At 48.5% G+C, this 14,811-nt stretch overlaps 1 protein-coding gene across 2 annotated transcripts in view; it reads right to left on the bottom strand.

The window, feature by feature from the left end:
- ahcy (adenosylhomocysteinase) overlaps window positions 1-14,811 on the bottom strand; it is a 96,329-nt gene that overhangs the window by 13,053 nt on the left and 68,465 nt on the right. For both annotated transcript variants that reach the window (XM_072515424.1, XM_072515423.1), the window contains one exon: window positions 6,970-7,164. In XM_072515424.1, coding sequence (XP_072371525.1) covers window positions 6,970-7,164 — 195 coding nt within the window. The remainder of the gene's footprint in view (window positions 1-6,969; window positions 7,165-14,811) is intronic.

A 14,811-nucleotide genomic window follows, 5' to 3' on the forward strand; every position in this document is an offset into this window, starting at 1 on the left:
GGAAGTGGATAGGTGGATACAGAACTGGCTAGGCCATAGAAGGCAGAGGGTAGCAATGGAGGGATGCTTTTCTAATTGGAGGGCTGTGACCAGTGGTGTTCCACAGGGATCAGTGCTGGGACCTTTGCTCTTTGTAGTATATATAAATGATTTGGAGGAAAATGTAACTGGTCTGATTAGTAAGTTTGCAGACGACACAAAGGTTGGTGGAATTGCGGATAGCGATGAGGACTGTCTGAGGATACAGCAGGATTTAGATTGTCTGGAGACTTGGGCGGAGAGATGGCAGATGGAGTTTAACCTGGACAAATGTGAGGTAATGCATTTTGGAAGGGCTAATGCAGGTAGGGAATATACAGTGAATGGTAGAACCCTCAAGAGTATTGAAAGTCAAAGAGATCTAGGAGTACAGGTCCACAGATCACTGAAAGGGGCTACACAGGTGGAGAAGGTAGTCAAGAAGGCATACGGCATGCTTGCCTTCATTGGCCGGGGCATTGAGTATAAGAATTGGCAAGTCATGTTGCAGCTGTATAGAACCTTAGTTAGGCCACACTTGGAGTATAGTGTTCAATTCTGGTCGCCACACTACCAGAAGGATGTGGAGGCTTTAGAGAGGGTGCAGAAGAGATTTACCAGAATGTTGCCTGGTATGGAGGGCATAAGCTATGAGGAGTGATTGAATAAACTCGGTTTGTTCTCACTGGAACGAAGGAGGTTGAGGGGCGACCTGATAGAGGTCTACAAAATTGAGGGGCATAGACAGAGTGGATAATCAGAGGCTTTTCCCCAGGGTAGAGGGGTCAATTACTAGGGGGCATAGGTTTAAGGTGAGAGGGGCAAAGTTTAGAGTAGATGTACGAGGCAAGTTTTTTACGCAGAGGGTAGTGGGTGCCTGGAACTCACTACCGGAGGAGGTAGTGGAAGCAGGGACGATAGGGACATTTAAGGGGCATCTTGACAAATATATGAATAGGATGGGAATAGAAGGATACGGACCCAGGAAGTGTAGAAGATTGTAGTTTAGTTGGGCAGTATGGTCGGCACGGGCTTGGAGGGCCGAAGGGCCTGTTCCTGTGCTGTACATTTCTTTGTTCTTTGTTCTTTGTAGTTGGGGGAGGAGTCGGTGTGGGAGCAGGTGGAGGCGGCATCATGTAGGGGCACAAGTTTCGGGGCACTGGTAACAGCATCTCTGCAGTTCTCACCTGCCCGGTACTCCACAAGCCCGGAAGTGGCGGCTTTGAGGGCGTGGGGACAGTGGCAGAAGCATATGAGAGGGGAAGGGGCGTCGGTATGGGCACCAATTTGTGGCAATCATCAGTGTGCACCGGGGGGCTTGGATGGTGGCTGTGAGCTGGGATCGAGCGGTTTGGGGACCTGTTTATTGACGGCAGCTTTCCGTGCTTGGAGGAAGAGTTTGAGCTGCCTGGTGGGAATGGGTTCTGCTATCTGCAGGTGAGGGACTTTGCTCGGAGGCAGCTTTCGGCCTTTCCGCACCTACCACCCCAGGGGGTACAGGATAAGGTGTCGAAAACGGGAGTGGGGGAGGGGAAAGTCTCATAAATTTATAAAGAGCTCATGGAATGGGAGGGAACCCCAATAGGGGAGGTGAAGAGAAAGTGGGAGAAAGAGTTGGGCAAGGAATTAGAGGCGGGATTGTGGGAGGATGCCTTGAGTAGGGTTAACACGTCCTCGTCGTGTGCCAGGCTTAGTCTGATACAATTTAAGGTGGTCCACAGGGCGTATATGACTGTGGCCGGTATGAGCAGGTTCTTTGAAGGGGTGGAGGATAGGGGCGGGCGGTGTGCGGGAGGGCCTGCGAATCATGTCCACATGTTTTGGGCATATCCGTATTGCGGAAAAAGTGACGAGGCATCATTCTGGCTCTGCACAAGGGTGTTTATTGTGTGTAACAGTTCCCCCTCCCCCAGTGCCTACTGATCCTCAATGTGCTTTGTTCTCTACTGTTACGTCTAGGTGTATCCCCAGGATGCCCATCTTGAGGTGGAGGCAGCCAGCTGCTTACCATGTCCCATGGCCTTCGATGCCCATGGCGGGTATTCTCTGGGGCTGGAGGACCCAGGCTCACTTGGCGGAAGATGCACAACCAGGCCTCCCTGTTCTGGGAGCAAGAGGCGGTCTCATCAGAGGGGTGGAACTCTGGGGAGCTGATGGCCACCATCGCTACTCCATGGAATGGGTCCGGGTTGGTGCCCAGCGCCCCCTCCTCCCGATCGGTGCCCATAGGGCCGTGGGATTCACCTCGGTACAGCGGGGCAGCTGGTTCGAGCCCCGACTGCCCCTGCATCATTTGATTCTGTCAGCTCTGGCGGTTCCCCATGGTCTGCACCATTGTTTTGACGCACTCGGCGATGCTCCTCAGTGATTGGGCCATGCTCTGCACTGCCTCAGCCATGCCCACCTGCGACTGGGACAAGTTCCGCAGCGTCTCGGCCATTCCATCTGAGGGCAGACATTTGAGGAACCCCCCGGTGCAGAATCCCCCCCCCCCCCCCCCCCCCCCCCACGTAGGCCGCCCCCCCAGTGTTCCCGCGCTGTTCCCGACGGCAGCGACCAGGTGTGGACGGCGCCGGGGGGAACCCGCCGCTTTGGGCTGGCTGCTCGGCCCATCCGGGCCCGAGAATAGCAGGGGGGCCGGAGAATCGCCATTTTGGGTGTCTCAGGCGATTCTCCGGCCTGCGGAACTCGACGGGGCCGTTCCCGCCGCTTGGGAGAATCGCGGGAGGGCGTCGGACCGGCATCGCGGGAAATTTTGGCGACCCAGGGGATTCTCCCAACCGGCGCTGGAGTGGAGAATCGCACCCCATTTTTTCCAATTAAGGGGCAATTTAGCGTGACCAATCCAGCTACCCTGCACATCTTTGGGTTGTGGGAGTGAGACCCACGCAGACACGGGGAGAATGTGCAAACTCAACATGGACAGTGACCCAGAGCTGGGATCGACCCTGTGACCTCGGCGCCGAGATAGCAGTGCTAACCACTGCGCCACCGTGCTACCCTCTGTATTGTTCTTTTTTAAAGAAAGATGTAAATGCGTTGGAAGTAGTTTAGAGGAAGTTTACCAGGAATGGGCAGGTTGTCTTACGAGGAAAGGTTAGCAAGGTTAGGTTTGCATCCGGGAGCATTGGGTAGTGCAATTATGGAGTTGTTGCTATTACAGAAACTTGGTCGAAAGAGGGACAGGATTAGAACAGAATCGAACATTACAGCGCAGTACAGGCCCTTCGACCCTCGATGTTGTGCCGACCTGTGAAACCACTCTAAAGCCCATCTACACTATTCCATTATCATCCATATGTTTATCCAATGACCATTTGAATGCCCTTAGTGTTGGCGAGTCCACTACTGTTGCAGGCAGGGTATTCCACACCCTTACTACTCTCTGAGTAAAGAACCTACCTCTGACATCTGTCCTATATCGATCTCCCCTCAATTTAAAGCTATGTCCCCTCGTGCTAGACATCACCATCCGAGGAAAAAGGCTCTCACTGTCCACCCTATCCAATCCTCTGATCATCTTGTATGCCTCAATTAAGTCACCTCTTAACCTTCTTCTCTCTAATGAAAACAGCCTCAAGTCCCTCAGCCGTCCCTCATATAAGATCTTACCTCCATACTAGGCAACATCCTGACAAACCTCCTCTGCACCCTTTCCAATGCTTCCACGCCTTCCTATAATGCGGCGACCAGAACTGCACGCAATACTCCAAATGCGGCCGCACCAGAGTTTTGCACATCTGCAACATGACCTCATGGCTCCGAAACTCAATCCCTCTACCAATAAAAGCTAACACACCGTACGCCTTCTTAACAACCCTATCAACCTGGGTGGCAACTTTCAGAGATCTATGTACATGGACACCGAGATCGCTCTGCTCAACCACACTACCAAGAATCTTACCCTCTGCCCAGTACTCTGTATTCCTATTACTCCTGCCAAAATGAATCACCTCACACTTTTCTGCATTAAACTCCATTTGCCACTTCTCAGCCCAGCTCTGCAGCTTATCTAAGTCCCTCTGTAACCTGCAACATTCTTCCGCACAGTCCACAACTCCGACTTTAGTGTCATCCGCAAATTTACTCACCCATCCTTCTACGCCCTCCTCCAGGTCATTTATAAAAATGACAAACAGCAGTGGCCCCAAAACAGATCCTTGTGGTACACCACTAGTAATTGAATCAAGGCTGAACATTTCCCATCAACCACCACCCTCTGTTTTCTTCCAGCTAGCCAATTTCTGATCCAAACTGCTAAATCACCCTGAATCCCATGCCTCCGTATTTTCTGCAATAGCCTACCATGGGGAACCTTATCAAACGCTTTACTGAATTCCATATACACATCAACTGCTTTACCCTCATCCACCTGTTTGGTCACCTTCTCAAAGAACTCAATAAGGCTTGTGAGGCACGACCTACCCTTCACAAAACCGTGTTGACTATCCCTAATCAAATTATTCCTTTCTAGATGATTATAAATCCTATCTCTTATAATCCTTTCCAAGACTTTGCCCACAACAGAGGTAAGGCTCACTGGTCTATAGTTACCGAGGTTGTCTCTATTCCCCTTCTTGAACAAGGGGACAACATTTGCTATCCTCCAGTCTTCTGGCACTATTCCTCTAGACAATGACAACATAAAGATCAAAGTCAAAGGCTCTGCAATCTCCTCCCTAGCTTCCCAGAGAATCCTAGGATAAATCCCATCCGGCCCAGGGGACTTATCTATTTTCACACTTTCCAGAATTGCTAACACCTCCTCCTTAAGAACCTCAAACCAGTCTAGTCTAGTAGCCTGTATCTCAGTATTCTCCTCGACAACATTGTCTTTGTCCTGTGTGAATACTGACAAAATATTCATTTAGCGCCTTTCCCATCTCCTCAGACTCCACGCAATACTTCCCACTACTGTCCTTGACTGACCCTCCTCTTACCCTAGTCATTCTTTTATTCCTGACATATCTAGAGAAAGCTTTAGGGTTTTCCTTGATCCTACCTGCGAAGGACTTCTCATGTCCGCTCCTGGCTCTTCTTAGGTCTCTCTTTTGATCCTTCCTGGCTAATTTGGAACTCTCAAGCGCCCTAATTGAACCTTCACGTCTCATCTTCACAGAAGCCTCCTTCTTCCTCTTAACAAGTGATTCAACTACTTTAGTAAACCACAGTTCCCTCGCTTGACCACTTCCTCCCTGCCTGACAGGTACATACTTATCAAGGACACGCAGTAGCTGCATCTTGACCAATCTCCACATTTCAATTGTGCCCATCCCCTGCAGTTTCCTTCCCCATCCTATGCAACCTATGTCTTGCCTAATCGCATCATAATTGCCTTTACCCCAGCTACAACTCTTGCCCTGCGGTATATACCTCTCCCTTTCCATCGCTGAAGTAAACGTAACCGAATTGTGGTCACTATCACTAAAGTGCTCACCTACCCCCAAATCTAACACCTGTCCTGGTTCATTACCCAGCACCAAATCAATGTGGCCTCGCCTCTTGTTGGCTTATCTACATACTGTGTCAGGAAACCCTCCAGCACACATTCGACAGAAACGGACCCATCTAAAGTACTCTAACTATAGCGTTATAGATGGCAACTAAACATTCCAGGATTTAGAAGCTTCAGGCAGGATAGAGGGGAATGCATAAGGGGTGGGAGAGTTACATTATTGGTTAAGGAGAATATGAAAGCTGTGCCGAGGGAGGACACGTTGGAGGGTTCAGGTAGCAAGGCAATCTGTGTGGTGCTCGGGAATAGGAAGGGGGGGGGGGGGGGGGGGGGAGATAAAGAAACAGATAAGCAGACAGATCTTGGAAAGATGCATAAACAATAGGGTTGTTGTGATGGGTGATTTTAACTTTCCCTATACTGACTATACACACTTACTGCTAGGGGCATGGAAGGAGCAGAATTTGTAAGGAGCACCCAGGAGGGTTTCTTGAACCAATATGTAAATAGCCCAATTCAGGAAGGGGCCATATTAGACCTGGTGCTGGGAAAGGAGCCCGGCCAGGTGATCAAAGTTTCAGTAGATCATTTCAGGAACAGCGATCATAATTCTGTAAGTTTTAAGCTGCTTATGGAGAAGGACAAGAGTGGTCCTCAGGTGAAGGTGTTAGACTGGGGGAAGGCTCATTACAACAGCATTAGGCAGGATCTGGAGTGTGTTGACTGGGCGAGGCTGTTTGGGGGGAAATCAACATTCGGCATGTGGGAGACTTTCAAATGTCAGTTGATAGGCAGCACAGTGGTTCGCACAGTTGCTTCACAGCTCCATGGTCCCAGGTTCGATTCCCAGGTTAGTGGAAACCTTCCCCAGTGTGAAACAGGATAGGAGCAACAGTTTTGAATGAGACTCAAATATGTTTTCTGATTTACAAGCCAAGCTGCTTTGCAACCCTGCCCACTTTACCACAATAGATCAGGGGTCTGAGGATCCTATGGCACTATTCAGTCCAAAGACGTGCAGGTTAGTTGGATTGGTCATGCACAAATTGCCCTTAGGTTAGGCAGGGTTGCTGGGTTACGGGGAAAGGATGGAAGTGTGGGCTTAAGTAGGTGCTCTTTCCAAGAGCCGGTGCAGACTCGATGGGCCGAATGGCCTCCTTCTGCACTGTAAATTCTATGATTCAATCAGGCAAACCACCTCCCTCAAAGTTAGGCATTGAAATGGATTAGGCGGCCATACATTTCATTACTGCTTATGTGCACGTTGGCTGCCCCATTTATCTATCATTTAGCAGATACTGCATTTCAAATGTTAATGTTACATGAAACAGTCGAGATAAAAGCTGAGGAATATTTTAAAAATTCAAGCATTTTCCATATTCCAATATCTAAAGCAGCTATGAGCAGATTTAAAAAGTCATAAGAAAACCTAACTTAACAAATTAAAATCTAGAAATAAAATGTGTCTCTGGATTCAGCTAAAAGACAGATCTCACCTTCTTTGGCAGGAAGTGTACGCCCACTGAGTACTTGCCGTGGTTGGCCCACAGCTCGATCTGTGCCAGAACTTGGTTGGTAAAAGAGTTGCTCATTACAAAGCTGGGATGGCCCATTGCACAGCCAAGATTCACCAAACGGCCCTCAGCAAGAACAATGATATGGCGACCGTTCTTTAACTGATAGCGATCCACCTGAGACCCAAAACATACAGCTTGAAACAGACTGAAAGGTTAGTGATAATGGGGTGGTTACCCCTTGAAGCAATGTAAACAAAACAAGCCTGTCACATTCTATTTATGTCACAGGACTACCTCCTACAAGTTCTACCTCAGGGACACCGGCTATAAAAAGGTGGCATACATGTGTCAGGAGCTACAGCAGGTTTCATGACACCAGCATGCCGCCACTTTCTCCTTTCATAGAATTTACAGCGCAGGAGGAGGCCATTTGGCCCATCGAGCCCGCACCGGCCCTTTGAAAGAGCATCCTACTTAAGCCCACACCTCCACCCTATCCCCGTAAACCCACCTAACCTTTTTTCGATACCAAGCGCAATTAACAAAGAACAAAGAAAAGTACAGCACAGGAACAGGCCCTTCAGCCCTCCAAGCCTGCACCGACCATGCTGCCCGTCTAAACTAAAAACTTCTACACTTCCGGGGTCTGTATCCCTCTATTCCCATCCTATTCATGTATTTGTCAAGATGCCCCTTAAACAAGCATGGCCAACCCACCTAACCTGCACATCTTTGGACGGTGGGAGGAAACCGAGGAAAACCATGCAGACACAGGGAGAATGTGCAGATTCCGCAGAGTCACCAGAGCCAGGAATCGAACCTGGGACCCTGGATCTGTGAAGCAACTGTGCTACCTTTCTTTCCAGTCTCCAGCTTTTCAATTTTGAAAATGGATTAGACTCAGGTTTAGGGAAAAGGTTATACACTTGGCAACAGTGTAGATAGTGATGAAGAGAAGTTCTGGACTCAAGGATGACCGACTGCATGTTAAAAATGGGTGAAAGAATGTCACATGAAGTTCAATGCAGTGACATTACTCAAACTGTTGCCAGTCATTGGAAAAAAAAAATTTCAGCATATCTTCGCACACATTTTTCCCTTTAGAGTGGGGGAAGGATTCCCGAGCTGATTATTAGCTCATTGAATCATCTTATGAACACTTCTTGCTTGGCCCTCAGCTCCTGATGTTGTACTTGAACCCAGAGCTTCTGGTCCAGAGGGAGTGGCATCAGCCAAAGGGGGAACACAAAGCCTCCTAAATAAAACCCTGCCCTATGTAGCGCTTGAAGCCATCCCCTAAGTCGTTAATAAATATGATGAATTGAGGACCCAGCTCCATGATTCCTGGCTTTGGTCACTGTCGGTGTGGAGTTTGCACGTTCTCCCAGTGTGTGTGTGGGTTTCCTCCGGGTGCTCCAGTTTCCTCCCACCGTCCAAAGATGTGCAGGTTAGGTGAGTTGGCCATGATAAATTGCCCTTAGTGTCCAAAAAAGGTTAGGTGGGGTTATGATGAATTGAGGCCCCAATACGATCCCACTAGGACCTAGACACATCGTACCAATTAGAGTTTGAGCTCTTAATCCCTACACGCTTCTTGCAACTCACCCAATTTTCTTTTTTTTTGTAAAATATTTTATTAAGGCATTTGTGATTTTATAACAGCAATGGTAAACCATATACAAACAACTAGAAACAAAGTGCAAAGATCCTCTACCTCCCTCACAGGTCCCACCTTCCTAAAACAGTAATCTAGACTAACCCCTCCGGCTGACAGTTAATTTTCTCTAAAGAAGTCGACAAACGGCTGCCACCTCCGGACGAACCCCAGCATTGACCCTCTTAGGGCGAACTTGATTTTCTCAAGACTGAGAAACCCGGCCATGTCATTGACTCAGGTCTCTGATTTTGGGGGCTTAAATTGTATCAGGCTGAGCCTGGTGCATGATGTGGACATGTTGACCCTGCTTAACTCATCCGCCCAGAGACCTGCCTCTATCTCTCCCCCGAACTCCTCCTCCCATTTGTACTTTAGCACCTCTGTCTGCGTTTCCTCTGGCTTCATAAGTTCTTTATAGATATCCGAGACCTTCCCCTCTCCCACCCATACTCTAATAATTACCCGATCTTGTATTCCACGTGGCGGTAGGAGAGGGAAGGTTGGAATCTGCCTTCGCAAAAAATCCCAAATCTGCAGATATCTAAACCCATTCCCTCCCGTCAACTCAAACTTCTCCTCGAACTCCCTCCAACCAGGGAAGCTCCCATCTATAAACCTCACCCAATTTTCTAATCGGATCAATAAGTTCTCTTCAATTCTGTGGGCGTAAACTTCAGTTAGCAATGTCTCGAGGAATTTTAATCAAAGACAATTAGATGGGGTTACTGGTTACGTGGATAGGGTGGAGGTGTGGGCTTAGGTAGGGTGATCTTTCCAAGGACCGGTGCAGACTTGATGGGCCGAATGGCCTCCTTCTGCACTGTAAATTCTATGACTCCATGACATCTGGAAGTTAATATAAATAACATCCAATGGCATTCCCTGTTAACTACTTTAGTCACTTTTTTTAAAAACTCAGATTGATCAGGCATGACTTACCCTTCACAAATCCACGCACATATTCTCTGCAACTTCTCAGTAACTACCATTAAATATATACTCTGGTAATATCTCCAACAGATGTTGAACAAATTGGGTTTCCCCCTCCGCTCTCCTCAATAGTGAAGTGACATCTGTAAATTTTACAATCTAAAGGAATCTTAAAAGCACAGCAGGGCAAGTTGATAAAGTGGTTAAAAAAGCACATTAGTACTTGGGTTTATAAAAGAGGCATAGAATGTAACCTGCTCTGCTGTTGAATATACCAAGATCCAGGTAGATAGACTTCTGGACTGGAGGATTGAGTGGGAAGGTGCAGCCATGATCCTATTCGCTGGCACAAAGCACCTGGTTTACTCGGCTCCTTTTCTTAAATTCTTATCATTTGCTTCCGAATCGGATTCTAGCACCTGGTTATACAGTACATTCTAGATCACACAAGAACATTACTTTAGAAATAATTGCTGAAGCAGGTCATACAACCCCTCTAACCTATTCAGCTTTGACCACAGCACCTAAAAACATCCTCAATTGCTCTCTGTTGACTTTGTCATCACTTCAGATCTGTCACTGCTGGCCCTTCAGCCATTGGAAACAGTTTCTCTCTGACTATCAAACACAGGTGGCCATTCAAAGAACAGTACAGCACAGAACTGACCCTTCGGCCCTCCAAGCCTGTGCCAATCAGGATGCTCGTCTATCTCAAACCTTCTGCATGTTCAGGACCCGTATCCCACTACTCCCATTCTATTTATGTATTCATTGAGATGCTTCTTAAACATCACTATCGTATCTGCTTCCACCACCTCCCCCGCCAGCGAGTTCCAGGCTCCCACCACCCTGTGTAAAAAAACCTGCCTCGCTCACCTCCTCTTAACTTTCCCCCTCACACCTTAAACCTATGTCCCCCAGAAATCAACGTTTCCACCCTGGGAAAAAGCATCTGAATATCCACTCTGTCCAATGCCCCTCATAATTTTGTAAACCTCTATCAGGTCGCCCCTCAACCGCTGTCGTTCCAGTGAAAACAATTTGTGTTCTTCTCCTCACAGCCAATATCCTCCAGACGTGGCAACATCCTGGTAAACATCGCCTCTCCAAAGCATCAACATCCTTTTTGTAGTGTGGTGACCAGAATTGTACACAATATTCCAAATGTGGCCTAACCAAGATCCTGCAGCATGACTTGCCAACTTTCATACTCAATGCCCCAATGAAGGCAAGCATGCCATATGCCTTATCCACCTGCGTTGTCACTTTCAATGATTTCTGGACCGGTACACCCAGAACCCTCTGCCTGGCAATACTCCTAAAGGTTCTGCCATTTACTGTATAATTCCTACCTGTACTAGACCTTCCAAAATGTTTTACCTCATTTGTCTGGATTAAACTTCAGCTGCCATCTCTCTGCCCAAGTCGGGCAAGGCAGTGGTTAGCAGTGCTGCCTACGGCGATGAGGACCCGGGTTCGATCCCAGGCCACCACCTGTGTGGAGTTTGCACATTCTCCCAGTGTCTGCGTGGGTTTCACCCCCACAAGCCAAAGATATGCAGGGCAGGTAGATTGGCCACGCTAAATTGCCCCTTAATTGGAAACAAAATCTCTCCGCCCAAGTCTCCAACTGATCTGTATCCTCTGACAATCCTAGGGGCTGTTTAGCACAGGGCTAAATCGCTGGCTTTGAAAGCAGACCAAGGCAGGCCAGCAGCACGGTTCAATTCCCGTAACAGCCTCCCCGAACAGGCGCCGGAATGTGGCGACTAGGGGGTTTTCACAGTAACTTCATTTGAAGCCTACTTGTGACAATAAGCGATTTTCATTTCATTCATTTCATTATTCGTAACTCCACTAATCTTTGTGTCGTCTGCGAACTTGCTATCAGACCAGCTACATTTTACTCCAAATCATTTATATACAGCACAAACGGCACTGATCCCTGCCACGACTCACAGCCCTCCAATCCGAAAACTACAGACTCCCCTCTCGCTGTTTTAAACACGGAAACTCCCGGCTCTCCTCTCGCTGTTTTAAACACGGAAACGCCCGGCTCTCCTCTCGCTGTTTTAAACACAAACTCCCGGCTCCCCTCGCACTGTTTTAAACACAAACTCCCGGCTCTCCTCTCGCTGTTTTAAACACAAACTCTCAGCTCTCCTCTCGCTGTTTTAAACTGTGAAACTTCGGGCTCTCCTCTTGCTGTTTTAAACACGGAAATTCCCGGCTCTCCTCTCGCTGTTTTAAACTGTGAAACTCCCGGCTCTCCTCTCGCTGTTTTAAACTGTGAAACTTCGGGCTCTCCTCTCGCTGTTTTAAACACGGAAATTCCCGGCTCTCCTCTCGCTGTTTTAAACACTGAAACTCACGGCTCTCCTCTCGCTGTTTTAAACACGGAAACGCCCGGCTCTCCTCTCGCTGTTTTAAACACTGAAACTCACGGCTCTCCTCTCGCTGTTTTAAACACTGAAACTCCCGGCTCCCCTCTCGCTGTTTTAAACACAAACTCCCGGCTCCCCTCGCACTGTTTTAAACACGGAAACTCCCGGCTCTCCTCTCGCTGTTTTAAACACGGAAACGCCCGGCTCTCCTCTCGCTGTTTTAAACACGGAAACGCCCGGCTCTCCTCTCGCTGTTTTAAACACGGAAACGCCCGGCTCTCCTCTCGCTGTTTTAAACACAAACTCCCGGCTCCCCTCGCACTGTTTTAAACACAAACTCCCGGCTCTCCTCTCGCTGTTTTAAACTGTGAAACTCCCGGCTCTCCTCTCGCTGTTTTAAACACTGAAACTCCCGGCTCTCCTCTCGCTGTTTTAAACACTGAAACTCCCAGCTCTCCTCTCGCTGTTTTAAACACGGAAACGCCCGGCTCTCCTCTCGCTGTTTTAAACACGGAAACGCCCGGCTCTCCTCTCGCTGTTTTAAACACGGAAACGCCCGGCTCTCCTCTCGCTGTTTTAAACACAAACTCCCGGCTCCCCTCGCACTGTTTTAAACACAAACTCCCGGCTCTCCTCTCGCTGTTTTAAACTGTGAAACTCCCGGCTCTCCTCTCGCTGTTTTAAACACTGAAACTCCCGGCTCTCCTCTCGCTGTTTTAAACACTGAAACTCCCGGCTCTACTCTCGCTGTTTTAAACACTGAAACTCCCGGCTCTCCTCGCACTGTTTTAAACACAAACTCCCGGCTCTCCTTTCGCTGTTTTAAACACAAACTCTCAGCTCTCCTCTCGCTGTTTTAAACACAAACTCTCAGCTCTCCTCTCGCTGTTTTAAACACAAACTCTCAGCTCTCCTCTCGCTGTTTTAAACTGTGAAACTCCTGGCTCTCCTCTCGCTGTTTTAAACATTGAAACTCCCAGCTCTCCTGCGCTATTTTAAACACAAACTCCCAGCTCTCCTCTCGCTGTTTTAAACACTGAAACTCCCGGCCCTCCTCTCGCTGTTTTAAACACTGAACCTCCTGGCTCTCCTCTCGCTGTTTTAAACACTGAAACTCCCGGCTCTCCTCTTGCTGTTTTAAACACTGAACCTCCCGGCTCTCCTCTCACTGTGTTAAACACTGAAACTCCCAGCTCTCCTCTTGCTGTTTTAAACATTGAAACTCCCAGCTCTCCTGCGCTATTTTAAACACAAACTCCCGGCCCTCCTCTCGCTGTTTTAAACACTGAACCTCCCGGCTCTCCTCTCGCTGTTTTAAACACTGAAACTCCCGGCTCTCCTCTCTCTGTTTTAAACACTGAAACTCCCGGCTCTCCTCTCGCTGTTTTAAACACTGAAACTCCCGGCTCTCCTCTCACTGTTTTAAACACTGAAACTCCCGGCTCCCCTCTCGCTGTTTTAAACACTGAAACTCCCGGCTCTCCTCTCGCTGTTTTAAACACTGAACTTCCTGGCTCTCCTCTCGCTGTTTTAAACACTGAAACTCCCAGCTCTCCTCTCGCTGTTTTAAACACTGAAACTCCCGGCTCTCCTCTCGCTGTGTTAAACACTGAAACTCCCGGCTCTCCTCTCGCTGTTTTAAATACTGAAACTCCCGGCTCCCCTCTCGCTGTTTTAAACACAAACTCCCGGCTCTCCTCTCGCTGTTTTAAACATTGAAACTGCCGGCTCTCCTCTCGCTGTTTTAAACTGTGAAACACCCAGCTCTCCTCGTGCTGTTTTAAACACAGAAACTCCCGGCTCTCCTCGCGCTGTTTTAAACACTGAAACTCCCGGCTCTCCTCGCGCTGTTTTAAACACTGAAACTCCCGGCTCTCCTCTCGCTGTTTTAAACACGGAAACTCCCGGCTCTCCTCGCACTGTTTTAAACACAAACTCCCGGCTCTCCTTTCGCTGTTTTAAACACAAACTCTCAGCTCTCCTCTCGCTGTTTTAAACATTGAAACTCCCGGCTCTCCTCTCGCTGTTTTAAACTGTGAAGCTTCCGGCTCTCCTCTCGCTGTTTTAAACACGGAAACTCCCGGCTCTCCTCTCACTGTTTTAAACTGTGAAACTTCGGGCTCTCCTCTTGCTGTTTTAAACACTGAAACTCCCAGCTCTCCTCTCGCTGTTTTAAACTGTGAAGCTTCCGGCTCTCCTCTCGCTGTTTTAAACACAAACTCCCGGCTCTCCTCTCGCTGTTTTAAACACTGAAACTCCCAGCTCTCCTCTCGCTGTTTTAAACACGGAAACTCCCGGCTCTCCTCTCGCTGTTTTAAACTGTGAAACTTCGGGCTCTCCTCTCGCTGTTTTAAACATTGAAACTCCCAGCTCTCCTCTCGCTGTTTTAAACTGTGAAGCTTCCGGCTCTCCTCTCGCTGTTTTAAACACTGAAACTCCCGGCTCTCCTCTCGCTGTTTTAAATACTGGAACTCCCGGCTCTCCTCTCGCTGTTTTAAACACTGAAACTCCCGGCTCTCCTCTCGCTGTTTTAAACACTGAAACTCCCAGCTCTCCTCTCGCTGTTTTAAACTGTGAAGCTTCCGGCTCTCCTCTCGCTGTTTTAAACACGGAAACTCCCGGCTCTCCTCTCGCTGTTTTAAACTGTGAAACTTCGGGCTCTCCTCGCACTGTTTTAAACACTGAAACTCCCAGCTCTCCTCTCGCTGTTTTAAACACGGAAACTCCCGGCTCTCCTCTCGCTGTTTTAAACTGTGAAACTTCGGGCTCTCCTCTCGCTGTTTTAAACATTGAAACTCCCAGCTCTCCTCTCGCTGTTTTAAACTGTGAAGCTTCCGGCTCTCCTCTCGC

This window comes from Scyliorhinus torazame, chromosome 8 (genome assembly GCF_047496885.1).
Source record: "Scyliorhinus torazame isolate Kashiwa2021f chromosome 8, sScyTor2.1, whole genome shotgun sequence".
NCBI lineage: Eukaryota > Metazoa > Chordata > Chondrichthyes > Carcharhiniformes > Scyliorhinidae > Scyliorhinus > Scyliorhinus torazame.